This window comes from Colius striatus, chromosome 3 (genome assembly GCF_028858725.1).
Source record: "Colius striatus isolate bColStr4 chromosome 3, bColStr4.1.hap1, whole genome shotgun sequence".
Classification (NCBI taxonomy): domain Eukaryota; kingdom Metazoa; phylum Chordata; class Aves; order Coliiformes; family Coliidae; genus Colius; species Colius striatus.
The window spans coordinates 65140293-65159444 of NC_084761.1; the positions used below are offsets into that span (position 1 = coordinate 65140293).

The following is a 19152-nucleotide window of genomic DNA, read 5'->3' on the forward strand; positions in this document are numbered from 1 at the left end:
AAGCAACAAATATTTGTCAGAATTCAGCTCCTAAGGAGTGTGTGCAATATGTGAATTTGCAGAGGCAGGGGCGAGTTGGAGGGAAATATTGAAGAAATGGAATGCTGACACTGGAAATCTTTTCTTTCGTATTTGTGACTTTTTGCTGGTAGAATATGGTAAGACAGAAGAACAGCCTTCTCTTAGGACCTGAGAGGGTAAATAGCAACAAGAAAGGATACTATGGGAGGCCAAAGAGGCAGGCAAACAGCATTTCTCCTTAGGAAGTGTCTTCAGAGTCCTTCCTTTGGAGGACACATTCTTCCCACCAACATGGAGCAAAGTGACATTTCACACCCATAGCTCTTTTACTGCTCAAATCCCATGCTTGAGATCTGAGCCACATTCCAAATATAGATACATACACACACATATATATGTATGTATGTATGTGTTTTTATATGAAAAAAAAATACCAAAGCATCAGTATACAGTTTCAAGAACTGTTTGAAGAACTTTGCTTCAGTTGTGATATTTAATTCTTGGAAATGTCTCATGTCCTTTTTGCTATAGCAGTTGAGAGCAGACCAGTCACGGATAACATGCACAAAGAGAAGAGGGTAGGAACCGCCCTTCCTTCTCAAGTCTAGGGTGCAGACCAAATAGCATGAAATTATGACAGCCAAAACCTGGCTACACTTTAACTCTCAATGCTGTCAGTGTTGATTGCTGAGAAAAGTATGCTCACCCTTGTACAAAACAGTTGTTGGTAGGAGCATGTCTAAGTATTTCAACAATTTTCAAATAGATAAGTCTATACTGATGAAGTTTATAAAGGAATTAGTTCCCCGGACTTAAAACATAATACAGATTTGAGGTGGTTTGAAAACAACAATTAAGAGCTAATCATTAAGAGCTCTGTAACAACTCCTCAGTACTCAGGCTCTTGCGTCTGCAAGATGGAGTCATCTCCCTTCCTTACTTCCTGCTGTGCACAATGAAGGAGCAGTACACTGTCTAGGAGGTTCCCAGGAGCAGATCTTTTTAACTCTTAAAACAAATATTCCCTCTATTAATTTTCAGCTGGGATTAACATGCCTTGGTCAAACACGTGCAGGGAATATCAGGGTCACCTAAAGAGAATCTCAATGTAGGTGAAGAAATTTTGTCAGGCTAAGTAAGAAGTGCCCATCAAAGGCACCACACAAGAGATACATTATTGAAAGTTGCAGAAACAAATGCAATGTTGTGTTGTACCTCTTCTTTGAGATGAAACATATCTAAGTCCACGACAGATAGATACATGCCCTGGAAAGAACTGTCATGTCCTTTCCCTACTTCATTAAAACACTGTAAACCCACCATATCTGGTAGACATTAAGACTTCTTTGTGTCCTTAATGTCTGGGTTTTCCACAAAAACATATGTGGTAGATTTAAAAAATTCTATGACCAGGGTTTTTTGTTTATCTTTCCCATAGATATAATAATTACTTTTGCTAGGACAGTTTCTCAAATGTTTTACACGACTTTTTCTCCTTTTCACGAGCAAACAGACTCTCTGGAAGTCAGTACCTGGGAACTGACTTTGCCTATCAAGAGCAGCTTCCCAGATTTCATTTTTTCTGCCACAGAGCTGCAATGCTGACACAGAGCACATAATCTTTGTCCAGGCACTGACTAACAGAGTTGGTATTTAGAATATGACCCTCTGCAGTGGTGCTTTACTGTGAAACTTGCGACTGTTCTACCAGGCTTTGGATTGAAATTGAAAACCCTTTTAAACTAAAAATGTTACTTAGTTTCTGCATACTTGAATATGATTCCATTTCTTTCAATTAAATAAGAGTTACTGATGTCCTGGTATGGAATTGAAACTGAACTGAAGATTTTCTGCTTTCCTGACACTGGTGTCTTCTTAAGCTATTTCATTGTATCTTAAGGGTTATAGTTTTACCTTGTGTTTCATTTGAAGAAGGCCTATCTTAATGCTCCATATGCTGTGTTATTTATTATTAGTAAAGGAGACAATGCAGCTGAAAAGGTCAAACTCATTGTTAGCCTTGCAATTATTTAATATACATGAAGATTTGCAACAAACCATACTCAAAAGGTGCAGTTACCTTCAACTTTGGTGAGTCTTTCTCTTGCTGATGTAAAGGTTTAGAAAGGAGAGGTGAGAGGGAAACAGTAGACAGGGATGTTGTAGGAACACACTGAGATGCTGGTGTCTTGGCAGAGTGAAGTGGAAGATTAGAAGAAAGGTAGAAAGGAAGATCAGAATCTCCTGATGTTCCCGCAGAAAGTAGAGCTGGCTTAAATGTTTAAGAAAAATGAGAAGTCATTGTGCTATAAAACTAGCTGTGAAGGACATAAAATGTTCAATACGGAGTCAAGTAACTAACCTGAACAGTCAGAAATGTGATGCTAATTTTGTGATTAGTCAGTCTGCTTTTCTGGAAGAAAGCTCTTCCCTCAGAAATCAAAAAAAGTTGTCATTTGTGGCCTCCACTGTTTTCTCCTGTGTTTTTCACGTTAAGTAAGGCTAGAGGCAGCCTGCAAAATCTTTCTAATCAATTAGTTTTAAATTTGACCTAAATCATATTGTCCTGAGTATCTGATTTACATGTTTGCACATGCCAGCTGAAGGAACTGCTTGAACAGTCTCTGAATGCTGGACCAAAGAAAAATCTGTTCTAAAACTTTGCCTAGAAAAGAAACCACCCAAACCGTGTAGTGACATTATGGCATTTAATGGCTAGCACACCTTTGGGTTAGTTCAGTGTCGTACTGTCCTAAAGAGGAACTGACGAGGGCTTTATGGGGAAGCATTTGTTTAACTGCCAAACATAATCTGATCTGTTTTTATAAGTCACATTCTCGCAACAGAGTCCACTATAAATATATCAGCTGATGAAGTGACACATGTGAAGTACAAACCACTGAGTCTCTGCAGGAGGCATGTCCCTCCCTCTGAAAGCTGTTGATAGCATTTGCTTTCTGAGGCCTCTGGCTTAAAAGGAGTGGCATGTAACAGGCCAGAGAGTGAAACAGTTCAGTGCCTTCTCACATCAGAAGCTTGATGGCAGCTGACAAGGACAGAAGGGAAACCACCAGCAGAACTGCTGTTACCATAAACTTAGAATGGTATACATGCCTGCTTCTGAGAAGGGACTATCCCCTTAACACTGATAATTTTTATCAAATGCAGTAGTACAAAACTGTGCCTGTGCACAATACAAACGTGTATTGTGACACAAGAAAAGGCAGGGAATAATTATATTGAGCAAGCTACCTGAACACAGAAGTCAGGTTTTTCAGAAATTAAATACCTTATTGATATTCGATGAAGTGTATCCTTCATAACATGCCATGGAGTCTGCTCCACTTGCTAATGGGAATTCTAAATTGTCATGTTCAAGTTCCTCCTCTATATAGAGTCTTGTCAGTTCTTCTGTTGTGTCTTGTTCTCTGTAGAAATCTGATTCATGAGGCTTTGATTGATCCTCTGTATTAAGTGACACATCTGCAATAAAGGTTTCCTCTTCACTTTCAGCAGTTGCAGCTAGCCCTCTGGAGACAGAGCCACCTTCGTGTGGCAAAGAGATGTCACAGATAGCGGCAACATGTTCACCTTCTCCTGTAGTACCTGACAAATCTCTAGGTACTTGGATAACTGAAGAGTCAAGTATACGTGTCAAGTCTTTATCTTTCCCTTGTTTGGTGTTGTTGCTGGTATGCTTATAAGCTATGTCACGAGATGAGCTGGCTGAAGATGAGACAGAAGTAGATGCAAGAAAGGACAGAGGAAAAGCTGTAGAAGAGCTGAGGGAGACCTCTTTATTTAGAATAAAGTCATCATCCTTAACTTTGGGAATGCTATTACCTGGGGAGATGGCTACAGATTGGGGTACCAAAGAACTGAGTTCTTCTAAGTCACAAAGAAAACTGTCTGGAAATGGTGAAGGAGGTGAGATGTACACACTTGAAGGTGAGAAACCAACAGTTCTTGAAAAACGGTCACTAGCAGTATCCTGTAGAGTCTTTTGATCAATGTGTAGCCAAGAGGAGGAAAGTGGGGCCAGTGCTTGGGAAGGCAACTTCAAAAATAAGACAGACATGGGAATTTATTTAAGTTAATAAGCATGACAGAGAAGCAGGACGTGAGTAGACTGGAAAAGAAAAAAACGTCTGTGCCATCATGTGGATCATAGGGTATCATTTCAGTGAGCATGGGTGTCTGAAATCATTACTACATGAATCATAACAGCAGGAAAGACATTTGAAAAATGAAACTGTATCAGGTTGTGGCTTGGGGTTTAAATGTCAAACATGAAGACAGATCTGAACTATTACATTCATGAAGGCAACCTGCATTTGATATGCTAAAGTTATGTTACTTACGGTGCTCTGTTAGTGAGCCTGTCACAGGTTCTTAAATCATACCATTAACATTAATGTAATTTCCCCCAAATCATTACTGTTATTTTGAGAATAGTACTTTCAGAAGTACACTTCAGGTGTCATTAATATTTCTTTTAAACTATAACTGCTTCTAATTATCCTAATGTTAATGCTTCTACTTGGTAATTCTGAGTAACTGGTGAAGAAACATCTTTAATACATCGCATACTTTTACTAAGGCATGAGCAGCGAGAGAAAGCATTTTTTTTCCTGCAAACATAACCCTATTTGTTCAAAATGACAACATTTGTGAAATGTACATTCAATTCTAATTGAACGTAGGCAGTCAACAATGCTCTTAAAACAGTGGCAGCACAGGACACAGCAGTATATTTTTGAGTACCGTTACATAATATTGATTGAAGTATCCTTCTGGTAAAAGAAACGTCCTTTTGTAAGAATGAGAGACTGGTGGGTCATACGTACACAGCATCAGTAGATATCCATTGCTTCAGTAAATACTGAAAATGCATTTTTGTTACTATTAATCCCCAAAATTAAAATTGAGTGAAAAATATTTTCATCTCACTGTTAGAATTACCCAGAATAATTAGATGTACATGTGTAAGTTATCGGGCCATCATTAAACTTTAAATATTAATCTAGAATAGGAAAATGATTTCAAAAGGCTAAACGTTGCAAAATATAAAGGTTAATTTACTTACCTACTGCTTGAGTTTTCTTGAGGCAAATGGCTTTATTTTATAGTTAGACAAACCTTTGTTACAGAGTCTTTTGTACCAAAGTAAACAGAGACCGATGCAATGCAGTACGCTAAACCGGTACTAGGCTTTTAAAAGCAATGCGCAACCTCTTTCCATCATCTTTCCTCTTGAACAAGGGCCTCTAACCTGTGGTTTTAAAGTCAATAATACTACCGAGGAGACATGCCATTTTTAGTTTCCTGTGGTTACAGGCTGCACTAGAGCAAAAGATATGGATAGTCTAGGGCAAGTTCAGAAGACCTGACTCATATCACTTATTTATTTTTATTGCCATTAGGCCAGAGAAGTTTAGCACAATTGCTCTAGCAAAAGCGAGTGATACATACTAAAAAACTCCAAAGAAATAGGAAAAGTAGTATCAGTAATTGGAGTAAACTCCAGAACACCTTCAGGACTGCTGAAGTCCTTCTAGGTAGTCAGGAACATGTCTTATACTACATTATCCTTTCTGAGTACAGTTGAATTCAGAAACATGATGTCTAAGAGGCTCTTTTAAAAACAACTTTTTAATTTGTGCTAGGACCAGATGATTGCAGAAGTTTCCTGTGTTAGAAAAACAGGCTTCTTCCACTTTCCTCCCCTACAGAACCAATTAGTAATAACTAAATAATAGTGGCAGGACAATTTTGTAATCTGAATGTAAATGCTCTGAAGCATCACCTATGCTCAACAAGGGTTATGGGGTTACACAAACACCAGCTTTAGCTGCAGGATGCAAGCCTATTCCATAGAAAACGGAGAGATAGGCATGTCCAAATACAGAAAAGACAGCTCGGTAATACAGAGCACTTAAGCTGCCTCATACTCTCGACTTGCCTTCAGGAACCTCTGGATTCTTGTAATAATAATAGGCTCTATCTTATGAATACTTCAGTCTGCCACTACAGCATTTGATGCTTCCTCAGTTCAACAGTTTTGTTGCAATGGAAAAACGAGGAGATAGTTCTCTGTGAAGCCTTATGGAAAACCAGTCAAGGCCTGTTCTAGAAACTATCCCAAACCAGTTATTGTTTAGTCTTAAGCAGTATTTTCAGAGGCCGTTGTCTATATAAGACATCTTCTGGTAGCTGTCCCCAAAGCTGTGGAACTTATCTCAAAGTTGAAGCACGTAAATCAGCACCAGTATGCAAGTATATGAAAGCAGAAATGGGGACAAAACCAACTGAAATGAGTAAATTAAGAAGTTTACGACACAAACTCCATTACCAATGCTGAAACGTTATTACAAGTCCTTCTAAACCTGCTCAAAGGGTAACAGCAAAAAAAAATAATCCTTACCTTAGTTGAACCTAAGTGGTGTATTCTGTCACTAGAATAGCTTTGGGGTATGGGAGGATCAGGGTAGTCATCAACACTTTTTGATGCATTCTTTTTGATGACTTCTACATAGGAAACAGGGAAGATGCCTTGTCTGTTGGTTCCTGGTATTTTACCTTCATACCAGTTCTGATCAACTCGCTTAAGAAGAATTATTTTGTCTCCCTGAAATGCATTAGAAAATGAGTTACCAGCAGATACATTGCAAGGTCATTTTTTTTTGAACAGCAGGTATTATTGTAACATACAGAACTGTGCTGTTTGACATTAGTCTTGAGAGCTGTCTCTGCTTTCACATTTATCCTCCCATATATAATGTAACATGCAATACATACAACTACCATTGCAACAAAAGGAGGGTTAGTTGTGGCCTGCAAATGCTATTCTTTTCTCAGAGGGGAAGTAGCCTCCTACTCTTGGTTGGGGATTAACATTTAAACTTTTCTTTGGAACATAACTTGTCTTAATTGTTGGCCAAACTGCTAGCTAAGCACCCTAACTGTAATATGCAACAGTGACTCCTACATCCATTTTTCCTTAAAAGTGATAAAAGTTAAACAATGAAGTCCATACAAGTGCTTTGTTATCAGTAAAATGGGAGTTAAGTGGAAGCAGAAAGTTAAAAATGGGTACATGGGAAAGATGAGAGAGAGAAGTGCTTTTCCTGTGTAAAAATGATGGGCAGGGTCTCCCTCACTGTTTCTAGAGAGCTTAGCAACTGAAACGGAATATATCAACTTTCTACTCCAACTTCTCTGTATTGAAATTTCATGAGCTACCCCCTTTGTTTTACATTATATGCTTTGTACCCCATGTCTTTTTGTAACAAATCCTTATGTTTTAGTTTTGCTTCTCTTGGGTTCCTATAATTTTGTTTCTGTAGCTGATTTGTGGAGTACTGTAAACTGTCTTTAGTGGGATGGAACAAAAGAAAACCAGTTTTAAAAAACTTTTAAAAATAAACCAAACCTGGGCTGTCAAGATTACCACTACCATAGTGAGTGCAAAAGAAAACATTACAAAGAAATAAATCCCGAAACTACCTCAAACCCCATGTCTTTCAAGTTCCTCTTCCTGATTTTTTTTTTAGACCTCTTTGACATGTATCAATGTCAACTGACTATGAAAACACCCAGTATTTTCAGTGATGCTGGATTAGGCTCTAGGTCAGCATCAACAAACTCTGCCTTTACTCTTATTTCAAAAGCAAAAGAAACCACCGAGTAACTTCTATAAATTCTAATTCTTAAAGAAAAAGTAAGAGGCAGAACTTTGCAGAGGATAAGAAGTATATACTACTTACAACTAAGTATATAGTATCTGCAATAATAAGTTCCTCTAGAGTGGTGGTATTTTGGTGTCTCACAAACCTCAGAAATAAAACATTTATTTTACTCATGTACACTAAACTATAACCACCAAGATTTGCACAGAAAAGATAAGAAACTGTTATAAAAAGCAGACTGTTATTAAATAAAGTATTTGCAAGAACTGCTATATTCACACAAATATCTCTGAGCCTTTTTTCCTGTATTTTCCATTTTTTCCGTGTTAAAAACTTTACCATGAGAATTGTGACAGCAAGAAATAATGATTAAAAAAATGAATGGTTAATTGAAGTGAAAACTAGAAATTTAGGTGAGCATTCAGCAGATGTTTTCATATACTAATGTACCACCATCCAGGTTACATGCACAACATACTAAACTATTTGCAGGTAGCTGTGAAAGACTGCAAGCCAATAAGATGTTACCTTAGTTTCCTACCATTACACTGATTTGTGCACAGCAAACAGTGAATGCAGAGTGCACCAAAGTGTGGTATTTACCTATATATTAATTCTGTGTAGCAGTAGACACTGTAATAGCATTTTGACAAAGACAGCTCTAAACTGTACCTTTTTAAGTGATAACTCCACATTTGTGTCTGCACTGAAATTGTATTTGGCAACAGCTTCTCCAATCTCTCCGATCTGTGCAGGGGGAGGTGGCCTGGCAGGCTGTGCTTTTTCTGGGGGAGAAAGTTTCTAAGGAAAAAGAAAAAAAACCCACAGATTTTCACCATTCTCACGTAGCTTGTGGATCTACTACCCAAACTAATTCAAGGAATTAAAATAGAGAACAAACCTCAACATAAGAAATTGGGAATATTCCAACTCTTCCATGGTGCTCGCCCTCATACCAGTTTTGATCAATTTTCCTGAGGATATAGACAGTATCTCCTTTCTTAAAGGACAGCTCTCTGTAACAAATTTTGTTAGATCAGATGTTTACAAGTTGACATTTAACTCTTCTACTTCCATAAATTCAGAGCTCTTTACAGTTCAGAACCAAAACGGAAAGCAGCAACTAAACATCGGAAGAAAAGTGCCATAGCTGTGGTATATTTATCAGTTGATTATACCATATACTATGAAATGATTCGCATTTATGAATAGCAAGTACAATCTCTAAGTTGTGCAGGTCTGTTTTATGATGCTAGTCCAAGGAAGTATTGCTAGTTATTACCAGAGCACTTAGTATAGTATCTGCATGGATGTCTGATGTCTTTTGGATTGCCTGCTTGAGTGCTGCTTTTATGATGGGTGTCTGAAGGGTGTTTGGTGTTCTTTATTAAATCAGTAGGGAAAACTATAGACTATATTCCACATCTCTATGGCCTGTTACTACTTTTTTTGCAGCAGCACAGCTTGGCATGCTACTGCTCTATGCATTTTTCTTTCAAGATAGCTGTTCAGAAGCATGAAGAACACAGGATTACATTCGCACCATTTCTGATACACAGGTATTACAATCTGCTTAATGTTGGGCAACAAAAAAGGGGAATTATCCAAATCATTACGAATATTTTCACATCCTGGCCTGAGACTTCTTTGCTGTATCATTCATTTGTTTTTTCTGTTCTGATGTTTCAAGTTCTGAGTTTTTCTACCAGACAGAGGTAATGTAATTCTAGTGTCAACGATTGGCCATATCTAAAGATTGTTTAAATGCATTGGATCATCAGAACAGCAACAGGAATGAAATAGAGGCAATCTACTTTGACACTCTCATATCCTAAAACACTATCTCCAAATTTTGTTTTTCTTAGGGACCACTGTGGTTTGCCTTGGTATGGGGCATGTCACATCCTGCAGAGCACCTGTTTGTGTTAAGATGCAAGCAGGAAGATAGTGAAGCATTATACAGAATTTTGATAAACACACAGAGAAAATGTTTTAGGCACTGTACCTTGTCTAAGCTAAATACAATTCACAACAAATGAAGAATGTTCAGTGGGTGATCCTCAGGAGCCATGCTTTAGAAGGCTGAAGATGCACAGCCATTCATGATTTAATTTAAGACTTTTTTAATGGGCAAATAACTTCTTAAACAGCTTGCTAACATGGAGACTACTGTGACAGCAAGCAGGATCCTCTGCTTCCACGGCATTTGCTGTTGCAACTGGTTAGAACAGCAGCTAGCTGCCACATGAGCTAGAGTTTTCTTGAATTACAAATTCTTAAGTGAAGAAAAATCAAGTACTTACTTAGAAGTCTGAGCTTTAAAGTCATACACAGCTCTAGCTGGCAGTTTCTGAAAAGTAGGCAAAGTGATTAATACATTCAACTAGTATTTCTATATGGTAAACATGATTAAACAAGGTGACTACATTCCAAAAAGAAAATGATTTGTACCTTTTAGTGCTTCTTTCAGTAATAAGCAATTAAATACGCAGTATTTTTAAGGCAGTAAGGTGTTTAGGACTGTGTATTTTAAGAATAGATATAGCAGCTCAATTTTAATACAGGTTGCTTTGCAATTTTATGTTTAAGAGAACTACAGACATAAAAAAAAGTTAACTAAATGCCAACATGACTGGAAGGCAACCAGAACTCTAAGTACGATGGGAATTGACATGCTTAATATTCTCTAATACTTTACATACCTCTCTGCTAAACTTACCTTTAGGCTAATTTCAACTGCAAATAATGCATCACATTTTATACATATAAAGGAAAAAATACCTTGATAGCTGGAAAAAGTTAGGAATATTTTAAGGGATTGGAAGGGGCCTTTAGAGATCATCTCGTCCAATTCCCCTGCTAAAGCAGGTTCACCTCGATCAGGTCACACAGGAATGTATGCATGTCGGTTTGGAAACCTCCAGAGAAGAAGATTCCACAACCTCTCTGGGCAGCCTTTGCCAGGGCTCCCTCACCCTCACAGGAAATAAGTTTCTACTCATATTCAAGCGGAACTTCCTGTGTTCCAGCTTGTGTGTGTTACCGCTTGTCATGCCACTGGGCACTACAGAAAATACACTGGCCCCATCCTCTTGACACTCACCCTTTAAGTATTAATAAATGTTGATAAGAACTCCCTCAGTCTTCTCCAGGCTAAACAGTCCTAAGTCTCATAGTCTTTTCCTTGTTAAGAGAGGTGCTTTAGTCCCAAGTGATAATCTTGGTAACCCTCCAATGGACTCTCTCCAGAAGTTCCCTATCACTCTTGAGCTGGGGAGCCCAGAACTGGACAGAGTACTCCAGATAAGGCCTCGCCAGGGCAAAGTAGAGGGGAAGGAGAACTTCCTTTGACCTACTGGCCACATGCTTCTTGATGCACCCCAGGATGCCATTGGCCTTCTTGGCCAAGAGGGCACATTGCTGATTCATGCTTAATTTGCAGTTCACCAGCACTCCCAGGTCTCCCTCTGCAGAGCTGCTCTCCAGACGGTCAATCCACAGCCTGCACTGCTGCATGGGTTGTTTCTCCCCAGGTGCAGGACTCTGCACTTGCTTGTGTTGAACTTCATGAAGTTCCTCTCTGCCCAACACTAAAGCTGGTCACATTCATAGTTTTAAGAAAGTCTGAGAAACATAGGATTGCAAGTGACCTCCTGAGTCAACTATGCAGCTCTCTTGCTATCACAGGCAATCACATCACATCATTCGTTTCATGTATTTCTCAAGTTCCATCACCAAGTATTTGTAAGCTCAATAGTATTTCAAAACACTAAACAACCCTAAATCTCCTCACCTGTATGGCTGAAGTTGTTCTATTTGGTGAAGTGATTTAGTCTTTCTCTGCAGGTGTTTGCACAGATGTGATTGCTACATTTTAAGAAACCTCTCTCTAGGATATACTAGTGAGTAGAATGAGCTGATCTGATTCTGCTGCTTCTGGGAGATACTATTTGTAATGATGTAGGGGCGCACATCTTCTCATAAAAGGAGTAAAAAGGGACACTTCTAAGACTTGCATTTTATTCTTCTTCCAGGCATGATGTTCTTGACTTGGTTCTCTCTCTTCCTGTCATCTAAATGCTAGCAAGTTTAGCATAGCTAAAGCATTATCTTCTCTATAACAAACAGTCCCCAAAGTTATTACAGGCTTCTTGCCAACTTGCGTTTTGTAACACTGATAGCTTTTTCCATTACAATTCTCCTTCAAATAAGAATCCTTTCTGATTTTTGGCACAGTGGTGCTGTAACTATTAAAACCAATAACAGAGGAAGGAGTATAGTATTAAAAGAACAATGAAATCATTTAATTACAAAATACTTTGAAATATACAAAACATACTGGAAATAGAGAAATCTTTCTTCTTTCCTCTTTTTAAATTACAGCAATCTTAAGAATGGCTTGTAGTCTAAGTACTTTACATATTTTCATATTAAAAGTCACAAGATTCTTTAAAAAGAATGTATAATATAGCTCCAGGAACTTCTTAAACCTTATTTTGTAGTGAGGAGTCTTATTTTGAAAAGGGGCTCAATTGAATTGCATTAAAGTAACTATATCAGCGGGGTGTATTTGGATTTGAATCCAGATCCCGTAATCAGTTCCAACCTTTACCACCATTTAATGAGGTAGAGAGCTCAGAGCAAAAACTTAAATATTAGCAGTTAAAATATAGTACCATCTTATGCTGCCATTATTTTGTGTGAGATTTTAATAAAAATCAATGCAAAATGTTAATAATCTATGGGCTGTAGGTGTTGGTTGATAGAAGTGTACCTACTCTTTGATTGAATAAAATCCCTGAAGCCTATTTTAACAACATTCATAGTTCTAGATCTAGAAATAATCTTAAGATACTGAATGATACACTCCATTTTTTTGTATATACTTTTCAGTATATACTCTGTGTTACTTTAAAGGTTGTACGCCTCCTTCCACTGCCTCTTCCAAAGTACTAATATAAGCAATCAGTAGATGATTACAGTCACTGTTACAGAAACTAGACATCACTCTTAGAATGTACGGTTTTGTCTAGTGCATTAGCAGAAGTGGTTTTGCTTTTTCTAAACAAAAATAATGGTGAAATACAGATGTTCTTTGTATCAGTTTAGAAACTACTGAGGCAGTTTCTTTGTATAATGCCTTAGTTCTCAAAAGAGCCTTTCCTCAGGCACATCTGCTATTCTTCTCTGTCCCAAACACCCACTCCTGTCAGCTTTGACAGGGCTTATCTTTCAAAGCCTAATTTTCTTTTAATTTCTTGAAGTAGCAATCTCCTCAATGAAAAAGAGGGGTGCTGTCCCATCTGATAAATGATAGGTAATCGTTCCTTTGGTTTGTATCCTTATTTTCTTTAAACCAACTCAATTTTTGTCTCAGATATGGTGCCAATTTTCTACACAGATATTGCTGCATATTTGTTGTTGGTTTACTACCTCTTTGTCTGCAGTTCCTCTTCTCTCCCTTGAAGTACATCGTCCCACATCAGTGAAAGCAGAAGAATAGCTTCCAGGAGGCTCCTGGTCTACTGAAAACAGACATTATGTGAAACTACAGTAAATTAAACAAAACCACTCAGACCTGTGATGTTGCTTGATATCATTTAAGGCGGTGAAAAGATGCTTAAATCTATTATTTTACCTTTAATAGAAAGAAAAGCACAGGGTAAAAGGGCTAGAGTGCACCTTTAAAGAAAATTAAAAAAATATATTGTCTGTCAAGCAAAGGCAAAGGCTGTCCTCTGATTCATAGCAGAAGAATATGAGAGAGGATCAAGAAATCAAAATTATGCCTCACTGTATGAAGAGATGGACGCCTACTGTACCCAATGGAAGACATGACAGCAGTACTGGCCCCTCCTCAGGTTGCATGAAGCTGTTTCAGAATGCCAATACAAGCACATAATGACATGCACAAAACATGATTAAAGCATGCTTCAGTGAGAAAACAGTGACAAAAAATTGTTTCCTCCTAAGCGATCTACGATGCATTTCTACTTTACCAGGGGCAGGTGTTAGGCAGCACAAGGGACTTTAAAATGATGTTATTTAATAAAAGTTACTCTGTTTTTAGAGATGGAAAACCATTACTCACCAATCTACGTGGCAGATTTTCTCTAAAGCATGGTTTACCAATGCTTATTTCAGGATGGTGTATTATAGGATGGTGAAAACATCTTTTCACATTTTAATAAAAATAAAATCAAAATCTTGAACTCTTTATACTGAACTCTGCAACTTGTCAATGTGAAAGATATAATGGAATTATTTCAGATCAGAGGATGAAATGAACTGCATCTTGACTTTTGAGATTTACTATTTTAGTTTCCTACTGCCACAGCAATACCTGCTAATGGGGACATATCATAGAATCATAGAATGGTAGGGTTGGAAGGGAGCTTTAGTGATCATCTAGTCCCACCTCCCTGCAGAAGCAGGTCAACCTACATATGACTGATGTTTGTTTTCCTTTGACTTCATTCACCCAATCTGTTCTTACCAAGCCTGGGCATTTCTGAAGAATTACAAGTGGGGAAAAAGAAAAAAGAATTGAAAGCATCTCATCCATCACATTGGGGTCTTACAGAAGAAAGATATAAATGGTCTCCAGTGGGCTGTTGGCTAAGCCACAAAAATTCAAGACTATGGGTAAATACAGTGGAGGGAAAAACTGAAATAATTGAATTGAGTCAAAATGCAGAAGAGCTCTAGGAAGAACAATTTCTTTTATCTCTATACAGCTCCTTATGCAGTAAGTATGGGCATTTTTCAGCATTTTTTGTTATGACCTTGGGCTGTCTGTGTGGATGGTGGCTGTAACAGGCACATACAGATCCAACAAAACATGAAACTTCATTAGAAGTAAAGCTCAGCCATGACCGGTGCTGATGGAAGTCAGTGGCATATTCTGCTGTACTCATTCTCCACGCTGCTTTAGGGATATTAATGTTGACAAGAGTGTAACACTTTCCTCATGCCAGGCTCCTTCAGAGCTGCAGAAGCTGTCAGGAATCCATGTTTGCTTTGCACTGTGGATGTCCTTATTTTCAAGGACTGGAAAATTCTTATTGAGCAACTGTGATATCTGATCAGCATTATTTCCAACAACTTCAGTCTCATTATGCCTGCCAGGGTTAATCATCATCAGGCCTCAACTATAACTAATTAAATTCTGAACCACGCTTTGTTGCTGCTTTTCTTTATCAAATTTTCTGTTCTCAATACGTCTGTTTTAACTAGTTAAGAAGAGATGGTAACAGCTTCAATTCTGATTTCTCTTGCAATACGTATTGACTAGTTTGGTGCTTGCAAAAGTTACTGAAAAATGTGAGATTAAAGATGGATCTGATAAAATATTGCATAACTGATATATGTAAAGACATTCTCTTTTACATCCATTTCTGATTTCAAGAATAGCTTTGTAAAGTCATTAAATTCTCAAAGATGCCCTGTCACAGAGTATGTCTAGGAGTAGAATTCTTTAACACAGAAATGTTACCACTTAAAAAGAGAAATAAATTACAGACTTGCTAGGACAGTAATCTAAGGCATCCAGGATACAGATTTGTGCAATCCTGCTACAAATCTATTTTGCTGCTTCTAATACCACAAAGTTAAACTTTCAAGCAATTTTGGGAGGGAAAAGATTTTGGGAGGGAAAAGAGAAGCAGAGCTACGAACAACTCAAAGAAGTAACTTTTAAAACCAGATTGCTGCCAAGACAGAGTTTTTCAAAAGTTACACTGACCCTGACAATTTCATTCCAGTTTTAATTATTGAGAATTTCCCATCTAAAAGGATTGGAAATGTCTCAAAACTTCATAGCTATTAGAACTAGTTTTGCTGCCACAGAAATTGGAAGTTGTATTGTTTGAACGGTGGAAATGGAAACTTCCTAAAATGACCTTAAGGTCTATTCACAAAATGTTATATACAGCAGTGGAATTGGCATATTTTCAGAAGAAAACAGAATCTGTTTTCCATGATGCTGGCAGAATTAACAGCATTTTAATCACTTACATGTAACACAATTATACAGTGCAATATGTTTTAAATGCAGGTTTTGTTTTGTTAAGCAATAAAGGAAGGGCTATCTGCATACTGTTTTCTGTTTGACCAGCGTCTTATAACGCTTGCATTCACCTTCTGTAAGGTCTTGGGGAAAACAACCCCATTGCTTAATTTAACACCATTGCAATTTATAGCACTAATTATCTTTTAGTTAAAATTCACCATCACTCCAGTTGTCCAGATTAATGTATTTTGTGAATAGACAAGTTTGCTTATTCTCATCTTCTACCTAAAAATTACATCAGTCTTAAGAACTTTGTGGGATGAAAGCTTCTTATGGATGACACAAAAATGGAATGAGAAAGGGTGGGAAATACAGGGAGTAAGGTTGGATAAGTAAATCACAAGGATGGAGGAAGACAGTTAATCCACCTTGGAAACACAGTGCACTATCATTGTTGTTAGTTGCGTCCATGTCTGGAAAAGAGGCACTAAGAGGTAATCTTCCACAATCATTCTGGTACAGTGGGTAATGGATAGCACCATCTTGAGGCAGTGGATGAAAAGGCTGGTGCATGGGACTCTTTTTCAGAGGTTTAAGAGATGAATTCCTTTCTGGAATGTCTGGAAGCAGCTCAGTAATAAGTCTGTGTAATATACTGTTGTCAGGCAAGCTTCCCCTTCTTTTTTCAGCTTTAATTTGGTCACAGATGTCTTTAAGTGCAGAATCTAGTGCTTCAAATACAGATGACTTGCATTTTTTCTTTTCTGTTTGTTTTTTAGGAGCTGCACTTTTTTTCCTCCGGAAAGGCACTGGACTGACTAGGAATGCTATCTTGGAGAGGCCAGATTCCACCTCCTGTCTCCTTGGATCTTCAGTGGTTTCTTGTTTAGCCCTTTCGTGTTTCAACATGGTGGTGAAGCGGGTGTAGGACGCTGGGCATCGGCCTTTGCAGGAGCTGATGAGGTGCCTGTGGTGGTGATGGTGGTGGTGGTGGTGATGACCTGATCCATAAAAGCTTTCAGATGATGCGAACGAAAAGTGGTCAAAGTCACTTTCACTACAAAAGGATGAACCTTCTATCTGGATAAAGTCACTGAGGTCAGAAACCACTCCATCTTGATCACTGTCTGAAAAATCCATGTGCGATCGTTGCGGCTCATCACTGGTCACTTCGATATGAATTGGCACCAGGGATTTGGACTTGTAGCTCCGTTGTACCTGAGAGGGATGTCTGCCTTGATTTTCTTCTTCCAGCAAGGATTCGATAGAAAATCGCCTCTTTGGACATAAGCCATTTTTAGGAGGCTCTAGTGTAACAGTTGACAACATTTCGTCACCTAGGTTGGGCATCGATTTTGACTTCTGAATTAACTTTTCAAATTCAGATATTCTGGTTGGCACCATGTCTCTGGGCACCTCTTCAGTAGAAGATTCTCTCCAGCCTTGAAGAATACCTTTGTGCTGTTCCTTTTCATACTGCAGTATTCTGGACTTCACAGAACAAATCACCTCAGAACTCATCAAGTCCTTGCGATTGATGCGGTGCATCTTTTTGTACATTTTAAGGAAACCTGGGGCATCATGTGCCGATCTGTGCCGAACCCTTGGCCTACTACTACCACGGCCCTCAGTGTATGGGGAGGCCCAGTTCATTGAACAAACTTCTTTGGAGTCTTCCTCACATAACAGAGAGCCCATGCTTTCAGACTTGCCCTGTGCATCGGGAAAGCTATCGCGATCATCTGTTAACAGATCATCGCAGCTACGAGATTTTCTCTTTGGAGAAGCGCTTTCTTCTGTGCTGCTCCAGACTTCTGCATTTTGGCGAGTCATTTGCCAGCCATTCTTGTAGCTGATTGCCCTTCTTGAATCGTTTGGAACAGCTAAATGTTGTCTGTAAGTGCTACAGTAATCTAATTCATTTGAGGTGTTGTGGTTGTGCACTGAATAACTTAAAAGGGTTGGATATACTTTGCTAATATCCCCACCTTTATAATCCATAGAGCAGCATGGTAAAAAAGAGACATTAGCAGAAATTAAAAGATTCAGAAAGTTAGAATTAGCATCAGTAAGTATTAGAAAGACTAGAAAAGAGACAGCAATTAATGTATCTGTCAGCTTAGGTCAGTACATAGGTTGCTACAGCCTCAGGCAGCAGAGCTAATAATTAAGTTATTTTCCAGCTATAAAAATATACTCATGAGAATTTGAACATCAAATAGAATTTCTTTTAAATTATGGAAATATTACTTCCTCCCTCCCCCAAAAGCAACATAAGAAAACAAGTATTAATATTCATTTTGAGGCAGGTCAACAGACAATAAATACTGCAAAGGACTTAAAGATGAAGTCAAAAAACCAATCTGGACCTCAGTCAAATATTGACCGTTCCACCTGTGTGTTCTCAGAGAAGCTGTTCAGAATTTCTGAGCTGAATAATGCTCAGGGAGTTCACAGCAACTGCATATTCTAAGATAATTAAGATAAAGATCAATCTTTATATAAGATCAAATGGGAAAATTCTCCCACTTGTTCACAGGTAGCCCATTCTTTCCCTATGTAATTACACTGGAGAGGGTGGTGTTTTCTGCAGCTTACGAAAGGTAGAACAAGGTGGCTGAGGAACAGGTGTAAAGGAACACGTATGAGTTTACTGAGCCTAACCAGCATGCAGAATAAACAATAACCCCTACGCTGACTTTTGTAACAAAAAGCCTGACTTTTCAAGCAAGTTTTAAGACCTATTTTTTATGCACGTGCTAGATCTAAAAGTCACTGTGAGACAGATTTGGAACTCTGGTCTCATACTTGCACTGAACTTTCCAAAATGGTCTCAAGTGGCAACAGTCAGTTCAGGACATATGCTTCAAACAGCTCAATCTCCTTTCTAGAACAAAGTGAATCTGGATCAGAAAACTGAAGTTCAAAATCCATACTCATCAAACAGCTTACAATGAGCTGCTTCTTTAACAAAGTGGGTAATTCTAAGAAAAAGTGTAATCCTAGCAGGTTTCATAATGCTGGGAGAGAACAGTGTGACACAGCTTGGTCACCTTCTGAAAGCTGATTAGCTGTGGTAGATGTTCTTAAGGGAAGCATTTTCAAACACAAGAAGTGTTTAAGTCATAGCAAATGCTCATTATCGATGGTGTAGTCAGAGGCAAATGCAGGTGAATGAAGTTTACCAGCATTTCACTGCACGGCCTAGTACATGGATGACTTTACCCACTTTTAGAATTACCCCAATAACACTGGGTTTAAAATATATTTGTTTTTCAATCACTTCACTCTTCTTACTCCTCACTGCTTTTCTTTATCTGATGTGTTCTGTTGCAGTCTTGCTAAAAAACCCAAACAACCCAATCCAATTGCTTGATTAAATTAGGTTCTGATAACTGACAGTCTAAGACGTATAGATTGAAAGGTAAGCTA

The 19152-nt window shown here is 38.2% G+C and overlaps 1 protein-coding gene across 7 annotated transcripts in view; it reads right to left on the reverse strand.

Moving 5' to 3' along the window:
- The window catches only part of SORBS2 (sorbin and SH3 domain containing 2), a 159670-nt gene that overhangs the window by 10248 nt on the left and 130270 nt on the right, over nt 1–19152 (reverse strand). For 4 of the 7 annotated variants that reach the window (XM_061992479.1, XM_061992481.1, XM_061992476.1 and 1 more), the window contains 5 exons: nt 13143–13231; nt 10013–10059; nt 8611–8725; nt 8382–8510; nt 6446–6649 (listed from right to left, as the gene is read on the reverse strand). In XM_061992479.1, the coding sequence (XP_061848463.1) occupies nt 6446–6649; nt 8382–8510; nt 8611–8725; nt 10013–10059; nt 13143–13231 (584 nt within the window). Of the gene's footprint in view, nt 1–6445; nt 6650–8381; nt 8511–8610; nt 8726–10012; nt 10060–13142; nt 13232–16148; nt 17709–19152 lie in introns of all 7 variants that reach the window. The other 3 variants (XM_061992475.1, XM_061992478.1, XM_061992477.1) reach the window with 1 other exon arrangement.